This window comes from Lontra canadensis, unplaced genomic scaffold (assembly GCF_010015895.1).
Source record: "Lontra canadensis isolate GAN:19392208 unplaced genomic scaffold, GSC_riverotter_1.0 scaffold276, whole genome shotgun sequence".
Classification (NCBI taxonomy): Eukaryota; Metazoa; Chordata; class Mammalia; order Carnivora; family Mustelidae; genus Lontra; species Lontra canadensis.
In genome coordinates, this window is record NW_022631270.1 from 200358 (window position 1) to 225337 (window position 24980).

At 42.9% G+C, this 24980-nt stretch overlaps 1 protein-coding gene across 1 annotated transcript in view; it reads left to right on the forward strand.

Moving 5' to 3' along the window:
* LOC116862614 (cytosolic carboxypeptidase 4-like) overlaps positions 1 to 12949 on the forward strand; it is a gene marked incomplete at its 3' end in the record, with an annotated part of 169333 nt that extends 156384 nt beyond the window's left edge. Inside the window, exons 5-6 of the mRNA XM_032849972.1 lie at positions 4416 to 4547; positions 12773 to 12949. Coding sequence (XP_032705863.1) covers positions 4416 to 4547; positions 12773 to 12949 — 309 coding nt within the window. The remainder of the gene's footprint in view (positions 1 to 4415; positions 4548 to 12772) is intronic.
* Between the last annotated feature and the right edge of the window lie 12031 nt (positions 12950 to 24980).

Here is a 24980-nt window from a genome sequence, read left to right on the forward strand (position 1 = left end):
TAGCAAGTACATTTATTCATGTTCCCACTGGGAGAATTCGGAAATCTGTGGGTCTCCTATCAAGACCCCTTTGAGCCTTTTTTACTTCTGGGATAAACATCTCCCATATCTTTAGTTGTCCTTTGTTTACAAACATTCCCATTTCTCCTCGCTTTCTGGTTCCTCCTTCTTGAGGTGTCCTGGTGTTTTCTAAAATGCCATCCTCAGGCATGAGAAACACTCTATTAGACATAAATTGGCCAGTAGGAGGTACATTGGACTGATTGTTCTCTTAATATATGGCCTCTTTACTTCTCCAGAGGCAATTTGTGATTAGATTAATTTTTGACATCTGCGGCCTCTGATTTATTCTGAACGAATTGCTATCAAAAACCTCTGGATCTCTCATTCAAAATCTACTTCTTAGCTAAACGTGTCTATCCTTCACTTGGGCCCTTGTTTGAATCTAATTGTAGGACATTACATTTATTCCACTTTAAGTATTTCTATTTTTGCTAATCCTGTTCTTTTTGCCACTTAACAATTTCCACTCTTACTTGTTTACTCTGCTATTACTTACCCTCAGTTCTGCATCATTATTAAATTTGACAAACACCTTCAGATACCTACTCTGTGTCCTTGACTTAATATGCAAAGGCTGGATTTCTAGAGACTAAGGAACCAACGTCAGGAAATAACTCTTTAAAGTATTAGGATTTCTGGGGCTCCTGGGTGGCTCAGTGGGTTAAAGCCTCTGCCTTCGGCTTGGGTCATGATCCCAGGGTCCTGGGATCGAGCCCTGCATCGGGCTCTCTGCTCAGCAGGGAGCCTGCTTCCTCCTCTCTCTGCCTGCCTCTCTGCCTACTTGTGATCTCTGTCAAATAAATAAATAAAAATCTTAAAAAAAATAAAATAAAATATTAGGATTTCTGTCTCTTTTGGAACACACATGCATAGGGATCATCTGTTAATTTTAAGAACACAGATTACAACTGCACAGCTTGATAAACTGTCTCAAAATGTACTCACCATGTAATCACCACCAAATCAAGAAAAAGAACTTGACCAGCAATCCAGACACATCAGACAATAATACCCTGTTCCCCAAAATAAACACAACCCTAATTTCTACCACCATATTAATTTTGCCTCTTTCTGAGCATCATATAAAAGAAATCCTTGATCATAATCCCAGGGGTCTGGGACTGAGCCTTGCATCAGGCTCCCTGCTCAGCCCCTCCCCCTGCTCCTTCTCCCTCTCCACCCCCTCTCAAATAAATAAATAAAATCTTAAAAAGAAAAAAAAGAAATCCTTGGATATACTCTTTTATGTCTAGCTTGCTTTTTTTCCTCTCTGTGTTCTGTCAAATGATTTTACCACGATTAATTAATCCATTATAGTGGTTACAGTTTTAAGCTAATAAAAATAGTGCTGCTGTGTACATTCTTGATATCTTCTGGTGCTCAGTGTATGCATTTCTGCGGGGAAGTTTCTAGAATATCTGCATATTCAGCTTTAGAAGACAATCCCTAATTATTTTCTAAAGGAGTGTCATCAATTTATTGTCCACAAATTGGATTCAAGGGTTTGTTTTCTTCTGTCTTATGGTCACCACTTGGTGTTGTCTGTCTTCATGATGTTAACATCCTTATAACCCCTGAGAGACAGTGGCATCTCATTGTGGTACGCAAATTAGAGTTTCTTGATATTGATGATTAATAGCCCTTTGGACATTCTCTTTTGTGAAGTGTCAATGGAAGATATTTCCCATTTAAAAAAAAATGGGTTGTCTTTCTTTTCCTTATTGATGTATAGAAATATATATATTTATTTGTGGGATATATATATATAGTATAAATGGGTCTTTTCACTCTTTGGTTTGCCTTTTTACATTTTTTGTAATGTCTTTGTAACATACAAAATCACAGGTTAGAATGTCAATATCTAAATGTCAAGTCCACCTGGATACCCTATCAATGTACAAATGAAAATCTAAGTTAAAAAATTGGATTTAAAATAGTAGAAAAGCAGGATACCTGGCTAGCTCAGTCAGTCAAGCAACTGCCTCTGGACTATATCTAATGTTTTTAAAAGATTTCTTTATTTATTTGAGAGAGAGAGAGTATCAGAGGGGAGAGGGAGAGACAGACTCTGAAGTAGACTCCATGCTGAACTTGGAGACCAACATGGGTCTCGTTCTCACAACCCTGAGATCATGGGCTGAGGCAAAACCAAGAGTCAGATGCTTAGCCAATGGAGCCACCCTGGCACCCCTGACTATATCTCATTTTTAAGTATTTTTCATTTATATGTATTTCTTGTTTGTTTCCTCCAAAAACTGTATTCCAACTCCAGGGTCATACAGAGTAGCCCCAAGTAGCTGTTTTACTTTATCTCTCCTATTAGGATTTACCATCTATGTGGAATTTATTTTTTTTAATATATTGTGAAGTAGAGATGCACATTTATTTTTATTTTCTACCTTTTTTACATGGGACCGTAAGTCTCCTAAGACCACCTTTTCCCCGATGTATCAGGAGTATCAAATTTGTCATAAATCAAGTGACTATATATGAGAGTCCCTTTCTGGAATATCTGTTTTCCTCCATTGATTGATTCATGTATTGTTTTATCAATAATACTGTGTATGAAATACTGTAACCTCAAAACAAGTTTTGATATCTCTACATAATTTGTCCAGTTTTCTCATTCTTTGTCAAGACTGGCTCGGTCTTCTTGGTTCCTTGCATTTTCAGTTTGGTTTGAAATCAGCTTGTAAGTTTCCAGAAGGTAAAAAAACGACAAAACACCCTCTGTGGGTTTTGACTGAAATTGCATTGAACCCAGGTAGGTAAATTTGCTAAGAATTGCAAATTTTCATTTTTCTCAATAATGTGTCTTACACATCTTTAAAGTTATGAGATCAATGCTTTCTGCTATTTTTAAAAAGATTTTACTTATCTGTCAGAGAGAGGGAGAGTGAGTGCACATGCAGGGGGAGCGGCAGACAGAGGGAGACGACTCCCCATGTGGCAGGGAGCCTGATGTGGGGCTTATTTCCAGGACCCCAGGATCATGACCTGAGCCAAAGGCAGATGCTTAAGTGACTGAGCCACCCAGCCATCCCACTTTCCAGCTATTTTAAATCCCATTTTTAAATTTAGGCTTTTATTTGTACATTGATAGGATATATAAGTGGACTTGACTTTTAGATATTGACATTCTAACCTGTGATTTCATATGTACATACAGATTTTTGATATTCTACGTTTTACAGTCTTTAAGAAAATAAAGACATTGCTATTTACACCTTTCAAATCTTATGCCTTTTATTTTTTCTCTTGCATTTATTTTTTCTCTTTTCTCAATTGTATCACCAAATGCCATTTGTAGCACCAGCTCTTTTTCTGATTTCAGGGAGGAAACATAATATTTAATTAAATTATACTCCATATATAGGAACCTCCCTGTGCCTGCCCACTATTATTTCAGAATCATTATGGACAAGTGACTGCTGTGTCCATCCTCCTCCTCCTCTTTGAAACATAAGTGTTTATTGGGAATAATGTTTCTTCATTCCACCATTGTGTGTAGGTGGTTGGAAGGCAGGTGACTGCCTTTTCAGTTCATGGATCAGGAGGAGGCACATATGGGGTCTGGAAACCATCATGGGAGTTTGGACTGAGGGTCTGATACTGTGACAGGATGGGTGTTCAGGGAGGCTTCCTTGGGGGAAGAGATGAGTGTATTTTACATGAGGAAGGAAGGGAAGTAAATATTTAGATTAAGAACACAGCTTATTGTAGCAGTTAGTTTTTGCTGGATATCAAACAACCCCCAAACTCAGTGGCTTAAGCAGAAACTACACATTATTTCCAGTGAGACTATGTTAGAATCATCCAGGTAAGCTGGGTGGTTCTTTGGGTCTGAGCCAGATGGATTCATTCACAGGTCTAGTGGCTGGCTGTACCAATACAACCAACTCTTACCAAGATCACCAGTGATCCTCATGCAACCGGTTCTGCTAAGTAAGCAGTATTTGTCTGAGAAAGTTGACACTTCAAACTATTAAGAAACCAATAGACTTGGGGCGCCTGGGTGGCTCCTTGGTTAACTTTCTGCCTTTGGCTCAGGTCTTGATCTGAGGGTCCTGGGATTGAATACGGCATCCGGCTTCCTGCTCAGCGGGGAGCCTGTTTCTCCCTTGCCCTCTTCCCCTCCTCCCTGCCTATGTTCTTTCTCTCTTCCTTTCTTTCTCTCTCTCTCTCAAATAAATAAATAAAATCTTTAAAAAAAGAAGAAGAAGAAGAGGAAGAAGAAGAAGAAGAAGAAGAAGAAGAAGAAGAAGCAGAAGCAGCAGCAGCAGCAGCAGCAGCAGCAGCCAATAGACCTGACCTGGGTTTTGTTTGTTTTCTCCTTTGTTTGGCCATTGTAGGTCTTCTGTGATTTCCATGGCCACTCTCAAAAGAAGAATGTATTCCTTTATGGCTGTAGCATCAAGGAGACCTTGTGGCAAGCAGAGTCTAGTGTGGGCACATCGAATCTCTTGGAAGACATCGGCTACAGGGTAAGCCCTGGGGACAATGACAAAAGACACTTTATGTCCATATTCTTGCCTTTGAGACACATGCCCCACCCATTTTTTCCCCCTAAATAACCATTTTCATTATTTCGACTGTAGGATTATAATACAAACAGGTTGGAGGCGTGTACAACCTCTCTCTATTTTTGATGAATAATAGCTTTCCTACCTGGTTGCTGTGTTTTGTTTTCTAGATGATATGATGTAGTGCAAAGGGCATAAAAATTGGAGACAGGGAGCCTCTGTTTAATGCCTGGATTTACAATTATTAACTGTGCATCTAGGAGTCATTACTAATGCCACCTCTCTGAACCACCATTCGTCCCCTGTGAAATGAGGAGAGCACAAATACTGCTTCTGTTTCATGTTTATGAGAGCAACAAAATGATACTGTATATGAAAGGATCTTAAATAACTAGGAAGGGTTGAAAGAAAATCAGACCCTCTGCACCCCTCTGTGTGAGCATGCTCTGAAAAGCAGAGCAGTGATCCACTGAAGCTAATTCTGTTTTTTCTGGGTCCCAGTGGTTAGAGCTCCATGATTCCCCCACTGAACCAATGGGGAAGATAAGGAGGGGTAAAGAAGGAGGGACTTCTTACTGTTAGGATAAAGGGAAGAGACGTTGATGAGGCAACATTGTCCAAACACAAAATAAAAGCTGGCCTTTATTTCAAATGTATATAGAAAATGAAGAAAAATTACTGAGTTGGAAAACCCTCCAGTTCTCCTGCGTCTTTCTCCTTTACTTTCACACAGAACTTCCGACACTTGCCACCAGATCTGTGGGGGTTTTACCCCACCAGGGACTTCTGAGACACCAGCTGGGTGTCCTACAATGTAACTCAATCCTGATGCTATCCACCTAGAGACAGTAGCGGATCCCACAGCTTAAGGATTCAGTCCCACAAGACTGCCTCCTCCTTCAGGTGCCTGTCACCAGTAGTCAGGTCCCAGGTTCCCCATGACTTCTGTCTGACTTAGCTCTCAGTTGGAGGGTCCCATGACCTCCACTCCTGCCGTGGATTCAGTAATTTGCTGGAGTGGCTCACAGAGCTCAGGGAAGCACTTACTGACCGTTTCCTGTTTATTAAAGGATATGATAAAGGATGCAGGTGAGCAGCCAGATAAGAAACATAAGGGCAGGGACTGGCAGGGTCCCAGTATAAGAGCTTCTGTCCTGTGGGGTCGGGGGTTGGTATCATCCTCCGGGCATGTGGATGTGCTCACCAACTTAGAAGCTTTCCAAATGCCATTTATTGGGATTTTATGGAGGCTTCTTCATGGAGCTGTGGTCAGTTATTAACTTGTCTCCGGCTCCTCTTCCCACTCCCATCCCCAGTGGGGATAGTCTGATCCAGGAGCCCTCCCAGAATCACCTCATTATAACAAAAGATGCTCCAAATGCTCTTATCACTTAGGAATTTACAAGGGTTTTAGGAGCCCCATGTCAGGGACTAGGGATGAAGGACAAATACATATTTCCTACTATAAATCCCAATATCACAATTATCATGGTACCTACATCTTCCAAGTTCTTTATTATTCTGGGTATATGAATTTACTGGGTATACAATAGCTTCATTCCCTGGGTTAATGAGTATAAAAGAGATAAATATCCACCAAACTGCTATTTCACCTAGAAATACCTCCCCTGCTCCCTCAGTCTTTCTTCACTCTCTCCTTCATGTCCTCCAGAAACGGGACTCCTGGTGATCAGTAGAGGGTCCCTCAAGGTAATTAGAGCAGAACCAACAAGTTATCTTCAATGTCCTGTTTACTCTAAGCCCCAACCACAGTCATGGGGATTTTGATACAGAATTAGAATCTGAAAGAGAAGAAGGAAGGAAGAAAGGAAGGAAACCAACGAAGGAAGTAAAGGAAGGAAGGATGGAAAGAGGGAGGAAGACAGGAAGGGAAGAGAGAGGGAGAGAGGGATGTAGGAAGGAAGCAAGGAATTGCTTTCCTGCAAGCAAGGAATTCTTGCACTGAAAAGTACCACAACCAAAGTGAAAGTTTCCCTAGATAGGATCATGAGCAGATCTACAATGGCAGGAGAATCAGTCATTAAACTTGAAGGTCAATCCAAAATTACTAATCTTAAATAATAGAGAAACAAATGTTGAAAAAAAGTCAACAGCCTTAGAGACCTAGGATAGCATCCAGTGTAATACAGAATAGAATAATTAATCAGAAAAGTATAATGAATGTAAGTGAATGTTTATAACCCCAAAATATATAAGCGGAAATTGGCAGAATTGAAGGAAGAAATTTAAAAATTCAGTAATAGTAGTTGGTTATTTTAATACTCCTCTCAGTAAGCAATAGAACAACCAAACAGAAAATTAGTAACTAGAGAAGACATGACCTGATTGATACATATGATTGATATATATGTAACAATTCTCAAAACAGAAGAATATACATTGTTTTTGAGTCCACATCAGAATTATCCTAGGTAGACCTTATACTAGACCATACAAGTATGTTCATTTGCCATGACAGAATTAAATTATAGATCAACTTTTGTAAGATTCTGGGAGATGTCTGAATATTTGGAAATTAAACAGCGTACTCAAAAATAACTCCTGGGCCAAAGAAGAAATCAGATGGAAATTAGAAAATGTCCTAAAATGAATAAAAGTAAAAATACAATATATCAAAATGTATGGTGTATAGTTAAAATAGTGCTTAGAGAAAAGTTGTAGCTTTGAATGCTTCTATTAGAAAGGTGGAAAGATCTAGGGCACCTTGGTGGCGCAGATAGTTAAGTGTCTGCCTTCGGCTCAGGTCATGATCCCAGGTCCTGGGATCGAGTCCCATGTCGGGCTCCTGGCTCAGTGGGGAGTCTCTCTCTCCCTCTCCCTCTGCCTCTCCCCCAATAAAGAGAGATAAACTACTGGTATATACAAAAACATAAACTTAAAAATAAGTCAGAGGCAGACAAAAAAATGTAGGGTTCGATTTACGTGACATTTCCAAAAAAGTCAAAAATTACAGAGTAAAGAAGCAGATCAGGGGTTGCTTTGGGCAGGATTGACTGGAGTGAGCATAAAAGACAAGTTTTTATGGTGACAAAAGTGTTCAAAAACTGGATTATTGATAATGGCTGCAAAACTCTATACATTTCCTAAAAATCATTGCATTGTTCACGTGCCTAAAAGTAAACATTCATTGATTATGTACCGTGTGCCCGGCACTGTGCTAGATATTTATGTAATGAAGCTGAGCAGAGCAAGGATTTCTAAGAAATAACAGTTGGGGAAAGAGGTAGAATATCAGAAACTTAAAAGGACAGAAAAATACGTTCAAGAATGGAAATATTAGGAGGTAATACAGAGAAGACTGATTAACTCTCTATTGGTGCAGAGTTGAGTAGATGATCCCAATGGACAGATGTCTGAGGGGCAGATAGGAGCGGTGTTAGGACGTTCCCTGAAAAAAAAAAAAATTATGAATGATTTTTAACTAAGTTTGATTTTAAGAGAAATCTGAAGAAATGGAGTGACGTGAATTTTTTGATAATTAAAACTTGAGCCTTAAAAAATTTTAACCGCTAGTTGCGGATCAGAGTGGATTGAGGGGAGTTGTTCAGCACCTCTGCCTGGGAAGCGTCTCTTGTTCGTGATCTTTCCCAGCGTTGATCTTTCTCCTAAGCTTCCAGTTGGGAACATCTGCAAGGAGACCACTGGGGCACCCCGCGTGCACTCTTTTAATCTTCCCAACTACTGTGTATTCTCGAATAGGGTATGCTTAAGCAGTGTTTATGGAGTGAGTAGGGACTTTGAATAGCACTGCATTTGACACGTGAGGGAGGGGAGGTGCAGAGATGAGCTGAAATGTCTAACAGTCCCACAGGTAGCAAGAGCTGGGATGGGGACCCAGGTGACTCAACACCAGGTCTCACCTCCCGTGCTGACCTCAGTGGTCTTCTAGAGCATGTGCTCAGTGAGACAGAAGCTAAACTGAGAGTCTGCTGCTCTGTAGTTCAGGATGAAAGAGGGGGTCAAAACGGGAAGGAATCCTCCTTGGGTGCTTAGTAAACAGGAGATTATCTGAGGAGAAGGGAAATCTACAAAGCAAAGAGAGGTTTTCAGAGCTGTTTTTTCCATCTTGGAAGTTTGACATTTTGAGCAGAGCGACTCCCCTCTCTTCTAAACCTTCACCCATCAGCAAAGTCCGCTCTTAAGAGCACAATAAACACTGCACATTTACTGAAGGTGCCCATGGCTTTGCCCCCTCGCTCAAGGTTGGGTCTAGTCCTACCCCTCCCCCTTCGATGATGACAAAAATGAGGGTTAGCAGAGTTAAACGACTGCTCCAACTCAAACCGTGGAGCGTGAACCCAGATTTCATCCTTTTGACCCCTAGTCCCAGCCAGGTCCTTGCCCCATGCTTAATTCAGAGGAGAGAGAAGACATTTGAGTTCTGTAGGGTTGACCTCAGGGAACTGGAGCCTCAGAGATGGCCTCTCCCTGAAAATGAGCCCTGAGCTGGGAGCTGTCTGGGGAGTTCATAGTCAGCACATCTTTGAGAGTTATATTTTCTGTGAATTTGGGAAACCAGACAGGGCTTGGAAGAGTTCGCAGAAAGCAGATGAATTGAAATGCAACTCGGGCTTCTACGGTATGCCTCAAAACCGGAATTAATGAATCAGGATCCTCCCCCCCCCCCCCCCCCCCCCCCCCCGAGGCTGCTGTTGACCCAGATGCTCCTGGAAAGATGGGAGTCAGTGTCTATGGGGATGCAGCTGACTCTCAGCGCTGCTTCATGTCTAGTCTTTTGATCCCTGCTGGGTCTGTGTTGAGACCACACTGAAGGCCACCTCCTGGGCCACGCCCTGTGTGTCCATTCTGTCATTCATTCCTTATATCCCTTTACACGTCTATGGGATTATAATACTTACTGAAGAAGTAGTTCTTGGCAGTGTTTGACTAAGCTCATGTGATCTATGTCGGAACATCTGGGTTGATATTCTGGATTTGTCCTTACTATCTCTGTGACCATTGAAAATAGACTTGACGGGTCTCTATATTATGAGATAATAACAGAACTTACTCTGAAGACTTGTGATGATTAAAAGAGCTAATGCATGTAAAATACATAGTAAGTGTTCAGTGAAAAGGTATGTATTATAATTTTCAAGCTTTGGAAACCCAGATTAAGTTTAAGGGCACAGAGCAAGCAGGAGGGAAAGAGTTGAGCATCCGAGTCTTTTCCCACCCAAGATGGGAAATCCCTGGGAGAACTGAAACAAGGCCTCAGTGGGTCAGTTCATACACAGAGTTCATCTACGCCTCGTTCATTTACAAAACAGAGCAAGACAATCTCCAGCTGTTAGAGCTGTCATTATCTTCCTTTCTCGCTCTGCCATAGATCAATTTGTGTGAAATCAAGAGATATAGAATCAGGAGTTGACTATCCATGCTGTAGTAGTTTTGGAATCCATTATTTAATGAATGGATAAAGGATTGCAGTGGGTGTATAGGAGGGGTATGCCAACTGCACCTTGTAAATGAGGGGATCCCAGCTTGTAGAGCTTTCCGAGAGACACGCCGTTAAATTGAACGTGTGGTCATTTGCACAGGGGATATATGAATTAAGAAAATCAGGGTCGCTTAAGAAAGAAAGGAGAGATCATTTAAATAATGTCCAATTAGAATTTTTACAGCAAGGTAAAACATTGATAAGTTAAAACTATTTTCAAGTTTTTTAAATTACTTTAGTTGAGATATATATACACACACACACTGTTTGTGTTTCATATATATATATATATGTATGTATGTATGTATGTATGTATGTATGTATATGTTGTATTTATGTCTAAGCAGTCCCCTAAGGGTCTGGGTGAGCAGATTCTATTTATTTCAGCAGCTAATTACGGAGTGCCCTCAAGGGTTGCACATCTGTGTGTAGAGATTTTCCTGTGAAGGAGACACAGACCTGCCCTATGGAACTTCTGGACTGCAGAGAAGATAGAAAATAAACAGCTAATTACATGAACATCAATTTTACTGTAATTGTGGTGAACACTTTGAAGGAGAAAAGCGGGGAGAAGGAATCACAGGGAGAGGGGGACAAGGTTGGATAGATGAAACCAGTTATGGGGGCAATTGTGGAAACTCAACTGAGGACATTAGCAGCTCAGTTTCCTTGCTCAGATGATGCTGCAGGTCTGTAAGCTGTGTGGGAACATAAAGATCATACTAAATTATATGAATAACTGTGTTACATTACACATATATCATAGGTAATTTATAATATAATTAATACTTGTATTAATTGTTATATTAATGTAATTAAGTTATATTAAACATGGGGACAGGAAGAACCCAGGGATATTAAGAGATCTGCTCGATGTCCTAGAAATTCACAGAATTGCATTTCTTTTTTTTTAAGATTTAAAAAATTTATTTGTGAGAGAGAGAGGGGGAGAAAGAGAAAGCACAAGCAGGGGCAGTGGCAGGTAGAGACCACCCAGGCATCCCACAAAATTGCATCTCTTTAAAAATCATTTCTTAATTCATATTCTCATCCTGCTGCTCTGCCTTCTCCCCACAATTTGTCCAGAAGCCTGAAGTTTCACTGTTACAAAATGTACATAATTTTATATTATATGCTTGTGTGTGGATATTCTGTGAATAGTGAAGTAGAGAAACCTTCTTGCTAATATCACAGAAATTTGGGACTATCTAGGTCCAGTATTTCCACTAACCCAGGGACCTGATGTGCTATCATATCTTGAGTCATCATCCTTGGATGGGGGAGATCTGGTGACTAGGAGCCCCCTCTCTGTCAATTAGTGAGTGGCAAGGATCTACAGATGCTTTCTAAAATAGATTAAGTGGTCTCACATAAAACTTTTCGACTCTGGGAAATGGTGGGCTAGAAGAACCCAGAGAAGAGGGGTGCCTGGGTGGCTCAGTCAGTTAAGCATCCAGCTCTCGGTTTCAGCTCAGGTCGTGATCAGGCCCTGATCACGGGTTCTGCACTCAGCACAGAGTCTGCTGAAAATTATCAGCAGACTGATAATTCTTCTCCCTCTGCCTCTCCCTCTGCTCCTCGCCCTGCTTTCTGTTGTGTGTGCTCTCACTTTCTTAAATAAATAAATAAAATCATATATACACATATATACATATATATATGTATATATGAACCCAGAGAGGGCATACATTAGAACCCAGAGAGGGCATACATTTTTAATGATTTTATTTATTTATTTGACAGAGAGAGAGACACAGTGAGAGAGGGAATACAAGCAGGGGAGGCAGGAGAGGGAAAAGCAGGCTCCCTGCGGAGCAGGAAGCCCAATGTGGGACTTGATCCCAGGACGGTGGGACCATGATCTAGGCCGAAGGCAGATGCTTAACAACTGAGCAGTCCAGATGCCCCCAGAAAAGGCATACTTTTTAGACTTTTGTAACTGGCCCAGCCTCAGATTTATGGATCATAAGATGAGACTGGAGGGATGCCTGGGTGGCTTAGGTAAGCATCTTCCTTTGGCTGGTGTGATGATCCCAGGGTCCTGGGATCGAGCCTCATAGGTCTCCCTGCTCAGTGGGGATCCTGCTTCTCCCTCTGCCTCTGCCCCTCCCTCTGCTTGTTCTCTGTGTGTGTGTGTGTGTGTGTGTGTGTCATGAATAAAATCTTTAACAAACAAGGTGGGACTAGAAAGCTCATTTTGGCAGTCATACTCTTTCAGGAAACTTTATATGCGACCCCCAGTGGTTATTGGTGACTTGTACACCTGGGATAAATGAACAGTCCCTAGTCCGACTTAGAGCTGGGAAACCGTGAGATTGGGTGGAGTCACTCTGAATCTCAGTCCCTGTGGCATCTGTGGCTTTCCATTGAGTTCAGAGCAGTGATGCATGAGACTGAGTGTCCGTGCGACATCGGTCCACGGGGATGCCGAAACACGGACCTGAAAGACTGTGGTCTTTGGGGTTGGCCCGTGTGGCATTTGGCTCCCATGCCAGCCTCTTTGTAGTTGGATTCATGCTATTTCTTTGTTGCTTTTCTAAGTCTCAATTTCCTCATTTAAGAGCAAAAAGCGACAAACCCTTGGCGTCTCTTTCTTCGGGATGATGTAAGAGTTGCAACTGCATATATTAAGTGATTGATAGACTGAGATGAATAATAAATGTTGAGATGCTAATTTTTATGATGCTCTTCCCCAACTCATCATGGCTTTATTTTTTTATCGTAGACTCTTCCCAAAATCCTTGATAAGCTCGCCCCAGCATTCACGATGAGTAGCTGCAGCTTCCTCGTGGAGAAATCCCGAGCCTCCACGGCCCGGGTGGTGGTGTGGAGAGAGATGGGGGTGTCCAAAAGCTACACCATGGAGAGCAGCTACTGTGGTTGCAACCAGGGACCCTATCAGGTATGTGAGACTGGCATCCGTATGCTTTCCGGCAGCAATATACCGTAAGGGCGGGGAGAGGCTGTCAAAGACCACTCATTTCTTCCTTCTCACCTGGGAGTGGAAGAAGTCTCCAGGTAGTCTGGCCCAGCGACCTGATCTTGCAGAACTAGCTCAACGATTGCCTTCCCTGGTAGCCCTGTCTGTGTTGATCCTGCCAGTAATTTGTCTGTGCCTGCTGATTTGCTTTCTCAATCATCTGCCCTTGCCAGCAAGTCACAGGGATCCTCCCTCAGACATGTGTCCCCAGATTCCCTGCAACCTCTGCCTGGCCCTGTTTGATGCACAGGGCTCCCTTGTTACCCCCTGCACCAGTCAGCCAAGCTCCCCTTGCATCACCAAGGCCGTGGTTTGGTGCCTAGAGAGTGAGCTTTCCATCCAGGTATTTTATGCCTCTAGCCTCCGTGCTTATCTAAATCAGCAGCTCGCTATTACCCTGCTGTCATCAGAGTGCACAGAAGTGACTACCTGACATGCGTCTCCCCAAAATGAGTGGATCTGGGACTCAGGCTCTGGTGTCAAGGGAAAGGCTCTTATAAATCACATTCTTTCTACGGCTCTATTAACTGCATGAGCAGCTGGAGAGCTGCTGTAGTGGGCAGTTTTAGCTGTTCTTCCCACTCCCCCACTAGAGGATCGTAAATAAGGGACACTGTGACAGTGCCATGGTAATAGATTCTTTTAAATTTGTTAGGCGAGCTGACAGCCTTCCATTCGACCCCAAGGATACCTGGACCTTATGAGCATTAAGGCTCATTGTGTTGGCTTTGATATTCTCCTAGAACAGCCAGAAAGCACTTGGCATCTACATGGTCCTGTGCTTGTGAAAATCTTGTTAGCTATCAAAGGGAGTATAGGGAGTGACAGTTGAGGAATATTACCTAACTTCCCACCTGGCCAAGGTTTTTTTTTTTTTTTTTTTTCTGTTACACAGGACTACTGAACCACCAGCTTTGACCTATTAATTCTGTTAAATAACCTGTTTGTTTAAGCAGTTGCTAAAAATAAATGTTGTGTTATTGAATTAATAAATTATTAGATTGAATTAGTCCACTTTACCCACATGAATGTCGATGCAGAATAAGAAGAGAGCATCGGAGGGGCATGGGGGTCAGGCACCAACAGACCTCACTTTTCCATTTATCAGCAATGCCACAAGCCACATACCGCTATGAACCTGTGTATCACATATCAGATATTGATAATCTTAAGGATTCCTTTCCTCCCTGCTGCACAAGAGTTTTGTAAAGGCCGAAAGAAAATTCAGATAGGAATGCACTTGGAGGTTATATCATCACTAATAGGTTCAGTCTCTTGGCATTCAAAACCTGTAGGATTGGGAAAAATAAGCTTGGGGTATTGTGACTCGAAGGCATTATGGATATAGACTTGTTTCCCTCTAGCTGTGTGCCTCTAAATGGATAAGGGCCAGTCACTTGTTTAAAGGACAAATGCGTGCATCATTAACAGATCTATTGGATTGGTGACTTTCATTGACCTTGTTTCTCCAAGCCCCCATTCAGACTAAGAGCTTCCGGTCAGATAAGCATCAATGCCATTCACCATAAGTCAACTAGAAACTCAAAGTCCTCTGGAGTTGTTGTTTGTAAACTAAATGACTCTTGGGTTCAGGCCCCTACCACACCCCCCCCCCAAATCTGCCATGTAACAAACACAGGGGCTGCCAGAAATGACAAAGAATGGAAGAAGCTTGCCCAGTGGGATGGCTTTCACCTGTCAGCCCAGCTTGCCCTGGGAAATTGTCCACGTGGCTTTTGCATGAGTCTTTGTAAGAAAGGATAGAGAACGAATTGGGAGAGAAAGGCGCTAATGGTGCCAGACCTGGTTTTGCTTTAACAGTCCCGTTCTCTATATGAAACACCTCTCCGAGTGGATTGTTTTTCTCTTTCCCTTTGTTTCTCGATCCTTAAAAACATTGTTGAGTCACTGAGCAGAGTCGCAGACAGTGAGTAAGAGGATGGTAAATAATTTTACATATGGGGGGGGGCACCCCAGGGGAAGGAAGGCGGCCCAGAGTTGGGTGTTTTGGTGATTTTGTTTGAGGTATATACTGAAGTCTATGAGCTATAAAGCAGCATAGAAATTTCCATCCTGAACATATTGCAAATGATTTTTGTACATTGAGAAGCTTAGTCCCAATTGAGTCCTGAGGTTATTATTCTAAGGTCATCTTTCCATTTTTTGTTCAGCATTACCATTTATCCAAAAGATGGAGGACACTTAAATACACCCATGAGGGGCATTCCTTCCTTCCTTCATAAGAATATAAATATTTTTGCAGTTTCTCTGGTTAACACAGCTTTAAAGTAGTTCCAATCATTTCTCCCCCAGCACACTAAGTACCTGATTTGTTAGTATTGAAATGAAATATCATTTCTTACAGTGACATTTTTGTTGGAACTGCATTAAAGAACATAAGCTATTGCCTTTGAATAATTATTATTAATATGATATTTTCTCTTCTATTTTCCAGTCCATAGTTGGCTAATCTTAAAAAAAACAAAACAAAACAAAACACAAAAAAACCCAACAACTCCCTTTTGTTTCTTTGGAATATGGTCTCTACTACCAGGTTATACACTTAGATCCATAATTTGTGTTTAATGTGGAAGTCCCACCCACTGAGAGATGGGCCCAAAGCTATTGAGGCTGTTGAGGGGAAAAGCCAAAAGGGAATCATCCATCCCCTTGGGGCTCATTTTTTTTTAGAGGTGCCCAGTCTACATAGATAGCCGTGTGCTTCCCACTGAGTGTTTGTGACCTGGGGTCACATCCATGGTGTGGGGGCACATATGAAGGCATGTGACTGGGCCCCATGGGCTGCTTGTGGCCTAGGAGGACAGTGTGAGTATTCCCACCCAAGCAGGCTCTCTGTGTGCTCATTGGCAATGCGGCTGACTTGTGGGCAGAGTGGGTCTGAGAAGAAGGACAGAAGCTGGGAGACTCAGGGAGGTCTGAAGGTCTCAGCTAATATATAAAGCCCCCACCTGCACATTGCCTCCCGTGAGCCCTCCAGCAACCCATCTGCTCCATCACCGACAGAGGGGCTTTTCAGTAACCCAGACCTGTTCAAGTCACAGTATTGCCCATAATCCTTCAGGGTGTCTAGAGAAATTCTAACTCCTTGTTTTGACAGGTAAGGCCTTTTACAATCTCATTCATCATGTGAATGCTCAATACCTTATTTAGCGTAGAAGATGTGTTGAATCTGTGTGATGATTGACGAATGAATGAATGAACGAATGGACAAGTGGGTGGCGATTTCCATGCAGAGTCAGAGGAATATCCTCTCTGTCCAGAGATCACTAGAAAAAGGAGGAACTGCCATGGTCCAAATGTGATTAGAAGCCACTCTCAAGTAGAGATTCTTAGTCACTGTGGTGGGTCGTCACGGAAGAGGTGTGAGCGAGAGAGGGAAGTGTGTAAGAATGCAAGGCAGAGACCTCTCCGATCATCGCTGTCTGCATGATGTGAGAGCCCCTCAGACGCGATACCTGGCATGGATTCTTCCCCAGAGTAAGGAGATTCTAGTCAGGTAGACTCTCACTTGGCCGCCTTCTCATAACAAATGATGGTTCAACAAAAGGAAGGCCACTTGTACAAGGCGGGGGGAATGCTTCAATGCACCTGCCAGACCCAGGACCCAGCTGCGCACTCCCAGCTGCTTACAGCTGGATACATCACCGGAATCTGTTTGTCGCCGACAGAAGTAGCCTTGACCAAAGCTGTGGCTCTTCTGGGTGAGCCTCGTGCATCTAAGGGTAGTTCTAAGGAGGGCTGGGCCTCCTAGCCCAGTCTGAGAACAGTCCACAGGGCCATTGCAGCTCCAGAAACTCCCTGCAGGACTGCCAGGGCCTCTGTCACAGTTGTACTGGGCTTCCGCTTCCTCCTCGCCCCACCTCTGCTTTTTTGCCCCACTGACAGGTGCTGTTCTGATGAGCGTGCCCCCAGAACCCTTCCATGGGGCAGCTCACACCTGTATTCCAGAATGGCCGGGATTAGGAAACAGACACAGGGACTCAGTGCTCAGCTAGGGAAGATGGGTTGGTGGGGATGACGTTCATGTAGGGAACTGAGTCATCTCACGTGGCTTTCAGGGCTCCCAGTGTCCTTTTATTTACACTCTGTATCCTTAGCTGGCTAGGGAAGCCAGGCCTCCTGCTCCCTCCAGAAGGCAGGCTGCGTGTATTAGTGTTCCTCGGCTGCCATCCCAAATCGCCATAAATTTGGTGACTTACACCTACATAAGTGCATTCTTTCACAGCGCTGGAGGCCAGAGCCTGAAATCGGTGCTGACTACACTGTGTTCTTTCTGAAGGTTCCAGGGGAGACCGTCCTGGGCCTTTCTCTTAGCTTCTGGTGTTTCTTGGCTCATAGATGTATCACCTCTTTCTCTGTCTTCATCCTTGCATGGCCTTCTCCACTGTGTATCCCACTGTCTTTGTGACGTCTTTCCCCCACTTAAGAAGGTTATTACTATTTTTCTTTTATTTTTTATTGAAGTATCGTCGACACATAATGTTACATTAGTCTCAGGTATGGACTATAGTGATTCAATAACTAGACATTATTGGTCTTTCCTCTTCTTATAAAGACACCAGACATCATGGGTGCAGGGCCCACCATACCCCACTGTGGCCTCATCTTAACTAATGACACCCGCAACATCCCTGTTTCCAGATCAGGTCACATCCAGCGGTTCTGAGAAGGGCATGGATTTTTTTGGCGGGGGGGAGGACACCATTCCACCTAGTACACTGGGTCAGGCAGGGAGGTACAGAATATACAGATCCAAGAACCAAAAAGAAGGTGTGTGTGTGTGTGTGTGTGTGTGTGTGTGTGTGTCTTTTAAAGATTAATCATTTGAGAGAAAGAGATTGGAGGCGTAGGGGCAGATGGACACAGAAACAGTCTTCAAGCAGACACTGCTGAGTGCAGAGCACAGAGCCCAATAAGGGGCTCAACACGGACTTCAATTCCAGGGTCCTGAGATCATGACCTGAGCCGAAACCAAGAGTCAGGCGCTCAACCAACTGAACCACCCAGGCACCCCCCCAAAAAGTTTTTATTTCTGTCTTCCCATTGCCAGGCTGTGCTCCATGTCACATGGGATGTTTTAGAACCAAGATTTGAACCCAGGAGGATTGGTCCTAGAATCTTGGCTCTTAGCCCTATGCTTTCTGCATAGTAGGATGTCACTGGTGAAACTAACCCTGGGCTTTGGAAGCAGGAGACCTGGCTTCTGCTTTAGGCTGTCACTAAGTAGACCTGCAGCAACGTGTTTCTTAGTTATAATCGAAAAACGTAATTAGAACGAAGAAATGGGCAGGGGCTCTGCTGAAATCATGCTTGGGCAAGGTTGCCTTTGCTGGGTATCTGAGGAGTTATAGATCCCGTAGACCAGGTGACCAGGCTTAATTCTGAAACCCCAAAGAATCTTCTGTGGCACATTCTGGGTACATTTTTCTAGGGAGAAAGTATTGTGCTTTTAGCACAAATTAGCTAATTGTCAGAAGACTTTGTTCTTTTACATCCCTCCACCTACCTTTATCCTATCATGTGTTTTCTTTTCTTTCCTTTTCTCTCTTCTTTTCTTTCTTCTCTTCTCTCTCTCCTTTTTTAATTTTTTTCTTTTTAACCTTAGCAGAGTAAATGAAGAGGAATTGGAAGGATGCGATATGTAGTGTGGTTTCCCTCAGCAGGGAAGATGGGGGAAGTAGAGCTAGTCTTCAGCAAAATGTCAACTTAAGTTTACATTAGTCAACCTCCTAGTTACTTTCTGTGCTCACTTCACTCCGTGGTGACTTCTCTCCTTGGCCCACGAGCAAATGATCACTCTCAACCGCTCCTTGGGCTGGCACAGCTTTTATTTGAGGACACCTCTCTGCGCCAAGTGTCCTAAGCCCCAGAATTGCCTCTTTCCCAGGGTATACACATACATTCTTTCTCTCTCCACCACACACATGTGTGTGTATATCACACATACGTACGTGGTCATACATATATACCAGTGGTTCTGAATGATGGCTTCACGGGGGCATAACTTACTGCTTAGTGTGGGCACTTGTGTCAGAGTTCCAAGGAGGGCTCTGCATTTAGCAGTCGTGACCTTGAGACAGTTATCTGTCTTCTGGGACTTTGGTTGTAAAAGTGGTATTCCTCACAGTTCCTACTTATGGAAATGTTAGAAAGACTGTATAAGCTACTGCTTATAAAACATTTAGTGCTTTTTTCATATTAAACACTCAATACCTTTTATTGTTGGTCTTATTATTGATTGTATGTGAGAATATTTAATGGTGATTTTTTTTTATTTTAAACACAGATGATTAGAACCCCAACCCTTAGCCATAATTGTCTTATTCATACCTTCTTGATTAGAACCATTGAGGTTGGAGATTAGGTCTCTGTGATTTTATTCAATTTAATAGGAAGCCACGGTTGAGAACCATAGATTTTGGCTTTTATAGAGACTCATATCCATATACCAATATTTATAGATTTAGTTATATCAAAGCCATTTCTTTATGTATTACCTTGACATTTCCTCTACTGCCTACTCTTTATTCTACAAACTTCCTACATAATCTATCCCGCATTATAGCCAATTCATATGTGAGGCCCTAGAAAAGGGAAGGGGATTTATGAGCCTGAGTATGGGGGAAGAGAGGAAGGCAGGAACAAAGAGTGGAGCTCAGGACAGGAAACAGATTTGAATTCCTCCAAAGGTTGCTGAATTTAAAAGCCTGTTCTAATCATGAGCATAACTCAAGAATGTATTTTGGATCACTGTTCTCTTGGAATCCATTTCTTTGTTCTAAGGGCTGCCTCATACAGCATCTGACTCTTTCTGAGCTCTGAATGGGAGTGGGGGTAGGGGATCGCTTAATTTCATTAATGTAATCTGAGGCGTAGTATTTCTCAAACTTTAAGGTGCATAGGAATTACCTAGGGGTCTTATACGATGCCAATTTCTGAACCATGTCTCCATGTGATCTGGGGTATGGCCCAGAAGTCCGCATTTTATTGAGCAACCTTGAAGTTTCAGATTCTGGTGACCCAGGGACCATTCGCTGAGAAATGGGGTCAGTTGCTAATTTTTGCAATTTCTCATTTTGTTTGCTTGCCCCTGATCTCCTTTGGGCTATTGATAATTTTCCATGGCTTTTGTCATAAAGTCATAAAGTCTCAAATTCTCTGGTTCCCCCCACCCCGCCTTGTGTGTGTGTGTTTCATCTGTGCTTTTCGGTTGTTGGCTTAGCCCTCCCACAAGAGTTGCATTTAAAAACTGTTTATATCCCAATAAGAGTTTAAAAATGTTTTCGTTTGTTTGTTTTTCTAGCTCCTGGGACGTCCCCAGGTCAAGATTTCTTAAATTGCTTATGGAACAAAAGGGTGTAGGAACAGATACAATTACATACAAACTTGTCTGTTGGCCTATGTGTACATTTCTCTGGGGGAGAGAATTCATAGTTTTTCAGACATACTTGAAAGGGTGGACGACCCCAAAATGATTAAGACCTCATGCCGTAGTGTCCTGAACCCAAGATCTCCAGGAGGCCCTTCACAGCTTCCTGATCTCTGCTTTTGATTCAGCTCTAGAAGTGCTTGGCTTGGCTTTGTGAGAGTCAGACAGAGTCTGTCACTCACTGACTACGTACGTCTCCTACTTATCAAGGAGCACAAGAGCAATGATGCATCTCATTAAGTGTGCATTTTGAATGCACACTTCTGAATTTTGTGTGATTACACGGGACACCAGTCTCTCTAGGATGATGCTGCTCACAGGTGCCAGTTCTGAGCGGCCGTAGCCTCAGCTTCTGCTGGGCCTTGTGAGAGATGCAGAATCCTGGGCTGCACAGACTGCCTCGAGATCTACATTTTAACAAGATCCTCAGGTGACCCGTGTCCCTAGGAAAGGCTGAGAAGCACTGAGTTAGAGCACCCATTGTCCACAGGGAGGTAAGGCAGGGTTAGGGCTCCGGAAAGGGAAGTTAGGGAGTTCTACCTTTTTTTACTGGGGCAAGGACATTGTTTCCAGAGTTTTTGTGAGCTAGAATGAGATGCTGTGTGTGAATGGGATTTAAAAATTACAAGTGACCCTCAGTAAGAGACATTCTGTTATCTTTGCCAACACTTGAATGCTAGATGAGTGTTCTGTTTTTTCCCTCTACCATTCCCCCTACATCTCTCATCTCTCTGCTCTGACCTCCTCTGCTCTAGGGCTTTGAAAAGAGAAGGACAATTTCCCCAAAGCCTGTTTGGCCCTCTAATCATGAGCATAACTCAAGAATTGAATGCCACTCAATCCTTTGTAAATACAAATAGGAAACACAGACCTAATCCGTCATTTTAGTGTGAGCCACTATCTCAAACATTCACCTCAATACCCTTTTCTCTCTAATTAACTGTGATTCAACAAGTGTTGCCTTGGCGTTCTGTTTTTTTAAACCTCTTTGTATATGATCTCAAAGCACGTTCTGAGCCATTTATTAACTCACTGCAGGCTTAATGATGTAGTGAAATAATTGTCTCATTCTGTAGCCCTCAATTCCATAATGTATGACAGCATTATGGTAGAATATTAAAAGGAATTAAGTAAAAATCAAGAGGCAGAGATGCTAATAAGATTGCCAGCAGGGGCCTTTCCTGGGATTACTAAGGCCCTGGGAGCTGTAAATTTTAAATGCCCATTGAAGAAAATGGTTCACTGTATCAAAAAAATAAGGACAGAATCTGGCCCTTGGGATAGTCCCATGAGCCTCAAATGACCTCTGATCCTTTAAAAATAATTTGGCTTCAAAGGACCAAGAGGAAGAAAAGATGGTTTATCTCTGTAAATCTCACTTTCCCCCTGTGATCAATGTAAGTGCAATCAACAAAATACCCTAAAGGAAAGGATTTAAACCAAAGAAAGAATTACTTTAATCCAGGGTTTTATGTAGCATGTATCATAGGGGAAAAGGACCAGCCAAACCTGAGATACGTTTCTGTGGTTGCGGGGCTCAATCCCAGGATCCTGAGACTGTGACCTGAGCCAAAGGCAGAGGCTTTAACCCACTGAGCCACCCAGGTGCCCCAAAGATTTCTGTTTTTTAACACTAAGCAGTCATTCTCTTTGGCCTATATTCCTTGAATGTAAATGAGAAGAGAACATTTTAGAATACTTTGAGCCATTAGCTAGTTTTATATAAACTTATACCTGTTTTATTGATTCATCAACACACATTTATTAGGTATCGACTTTGCTTTAAGCTGAAGGTTGCGACTGGGGATAGTTACAGAAAACTAAGAATATTTAGTGAAGGCCAGACACATGGTCAGTTCATCTTCATTTTTTCTTTCATTCATCATTCCGTAAACATTAAAAAAAAAAAATCCAGACAATATGTTAGGTGCCAAGAACATGACAGAGTGGAATTGACAGCTTCCTCCTCTCTCAGGTTTATAGTCCAGCCAGAAAGCAGTTAATTAAGTCGGTAATAACAGCAGAGAGTAATCTGGAAACAACTGGGTGCTGTAACAGCACACAGAAGGAGATAATTTAGGGCTTTGCTAACTGTGGGGTGAGTTGAATATGAATTATCCACAAGTTGTGTGTGTGTGTGTGTGTGTGTGTGTGTGTGTGTGTGTGTGTGTGTGAGATTGGAAAAGGGAACTCCCCTGGCAAAACTGAAAGGTCCTTGTCTGAAAGCGGGTAGGGTCAAGGAGTTCTTGATTTTCTCGTTCACCCTCCTTCGCTTTCGTGCTACTTCTGGCTCATTTTATATTTCTCAATCTCACCTTGGAACTCCACACCGGGGGTGCACATGCCACATCTGAAGGCACAAGAGCGTGCTAGGGTGTTCTACTCCTTCCTCCCGCACGCTCTCCTTAGGGACAGGTGGAAGGTGTCCCTTCCATGTCAGTGTTCCTAGGGTACCTTCTTACAGTTCACCACCGCGCCCGGAAGGCAAACACAGAACTGCAAACATCAGAAATGTGGCAAAATCCTTCTTAGACCTGCACTGAGTGATGACATTTAAATAACAGTAATCTTGATTATCTTAATGAAGGAATGTCTGTCTGAATGCCCCCAAGCATTCCTGAACGTAACAGAAAACACAGTAATAAAATACCCTTTGCTTTGTGCTTTATAACTCATAAAACACTTGCATAAACTTCAGTATCTCGGGTGAGCCAGAAAACCAGCATGGGCGGAGTGCGAGTGGCAATGGGAGTGAGAGGTAAGGACAGCGAGCCTGGGATGACCTGGAAAGTGGTACAGGGTGTTGCATTCCTGGGCATGTCGAAATGGTCCTATGTGGGTTGGCTTGGCTATGTGGCATGCGTCGGGTTAAGGCGGTCTGCAGAACCGTTTCCTGGAGGAGGTGTTGAGAAGGAAGAGGACTTACCTGCCTGCTACACTCGCTCCTGCTTCCGGTTAGTCTAAGTGTGTCCCCAGAGAGGAAAGCTGACATGTTCCATCACTGGGCCCCTACTGCAGCTGCTCATCTAGGTCCAGAAATGGTGGGAGGGGCCAGCAGCTCGGGATGGGAGGCTGGTTGACCTGGTTCTAGAAGAGCAGCAATGAAGGAAGTCCTCCTGAGGATACAGCTGGTCAGCCCCAGGGTGTGGAGCGTGAGGGCCCAAGCAGGATTGGTAGCACCGGAGGCAAAGCTCACCACAGGGGGTCCAGAATTGACGCCACCCAGGGACTAATATCAGTCCTTGCCAATTACCCCCCAAAATTTATGTTTTTAGTCATAAAAGTTAGAGCACAAAAATGACAATGTTCAACAAAAATAGTCATAACCATCTATCCTAAAATTTCCACTTCTAGAAATTTAACTTCAGAAAGGTGCAAAGATACATGAACAGGCATGCCATTGCTTGTTAATGGGGAAAAATGAGAAACGACCTTAATTCCCATCAGCCGAGGATCAGTGAAACAGTTGTTTGTCTGAACGGTGGGTGACGCGCGCACAAGATATGTGCGCTCATGTGGGCTTCAGCATTTCTGTCTACTGGCACCATCATTTGTTGACCGTGTACAGGGCATGTTATTTATTCTTTTTAACCTTTAGCGTGGTCATCAGAGAGATGGGGCTCCTGACTGTACGTACCCTCCTCAGCATGTTTGTGGGTAAAGCGCTCAGGACAGCATCCAACACAAAATGCTTAGCTAATCGTCATCTTCCCCACATCGTCACACTAACGGTCATCTCCCTCAATCTCTCCACCCAACGGGGGACTCAGACTCACAACCCCAAGATCAAGAGCACGCATTCCACCAAGTGAGTCAGCCAGGGCCCCTTAAGGGGCATTACTTACTGCTTGACAACTTGTCCGTGATGGGGTTAGAATTTAAACCATTCTAATTAAAATGGAACCACGAAATCCCATGTTCCTCAGTTACAGCATGTCCCCTCATGTTAACGAAATGTTGGGATGACCCAAGGCTGGGGCAAGCAAGCAGTTCTGGTGTTATGTGGCAGAATTCGGGTCCAAAAAGATCTTGGCAAAGTGGAATCTTACGCGACGTATCAAAAGAGGAACTTCATACGGTTAATTGAGAAGTCCTACCTTTGGTTAAAACAAAAAGAAATCACTCAAGTACAAGAAAGTTTATAAAAAACAAGGATTTAGAGGTTTTACTTACTGATAATGTAATATGATTAAACATGAAGTACATTACAATTGTGCATATACTATTGGGCCACATTAAAATCATCAGAATTGGTTAGAAAGAAAAGGCTGTTATTTTGCTTCTGTGGAATTGCACAGAGAAGAATGTGTTCTGTCAGCAACAGGGCTTGACTTGTGAGAATTGTGGTAGAAATATGCAGTCATCGGGTAAAAAGTGCCTTTTGAGCCATCCTAAGGAGGATGGAGTTTATTTTCAAGGATAACCGATGTTCATCGGTATAACTGAAGGAGAGACATAATGGGATCCTATCTGTCTCTTAACAGCTATGTGCTGAAAGGGACC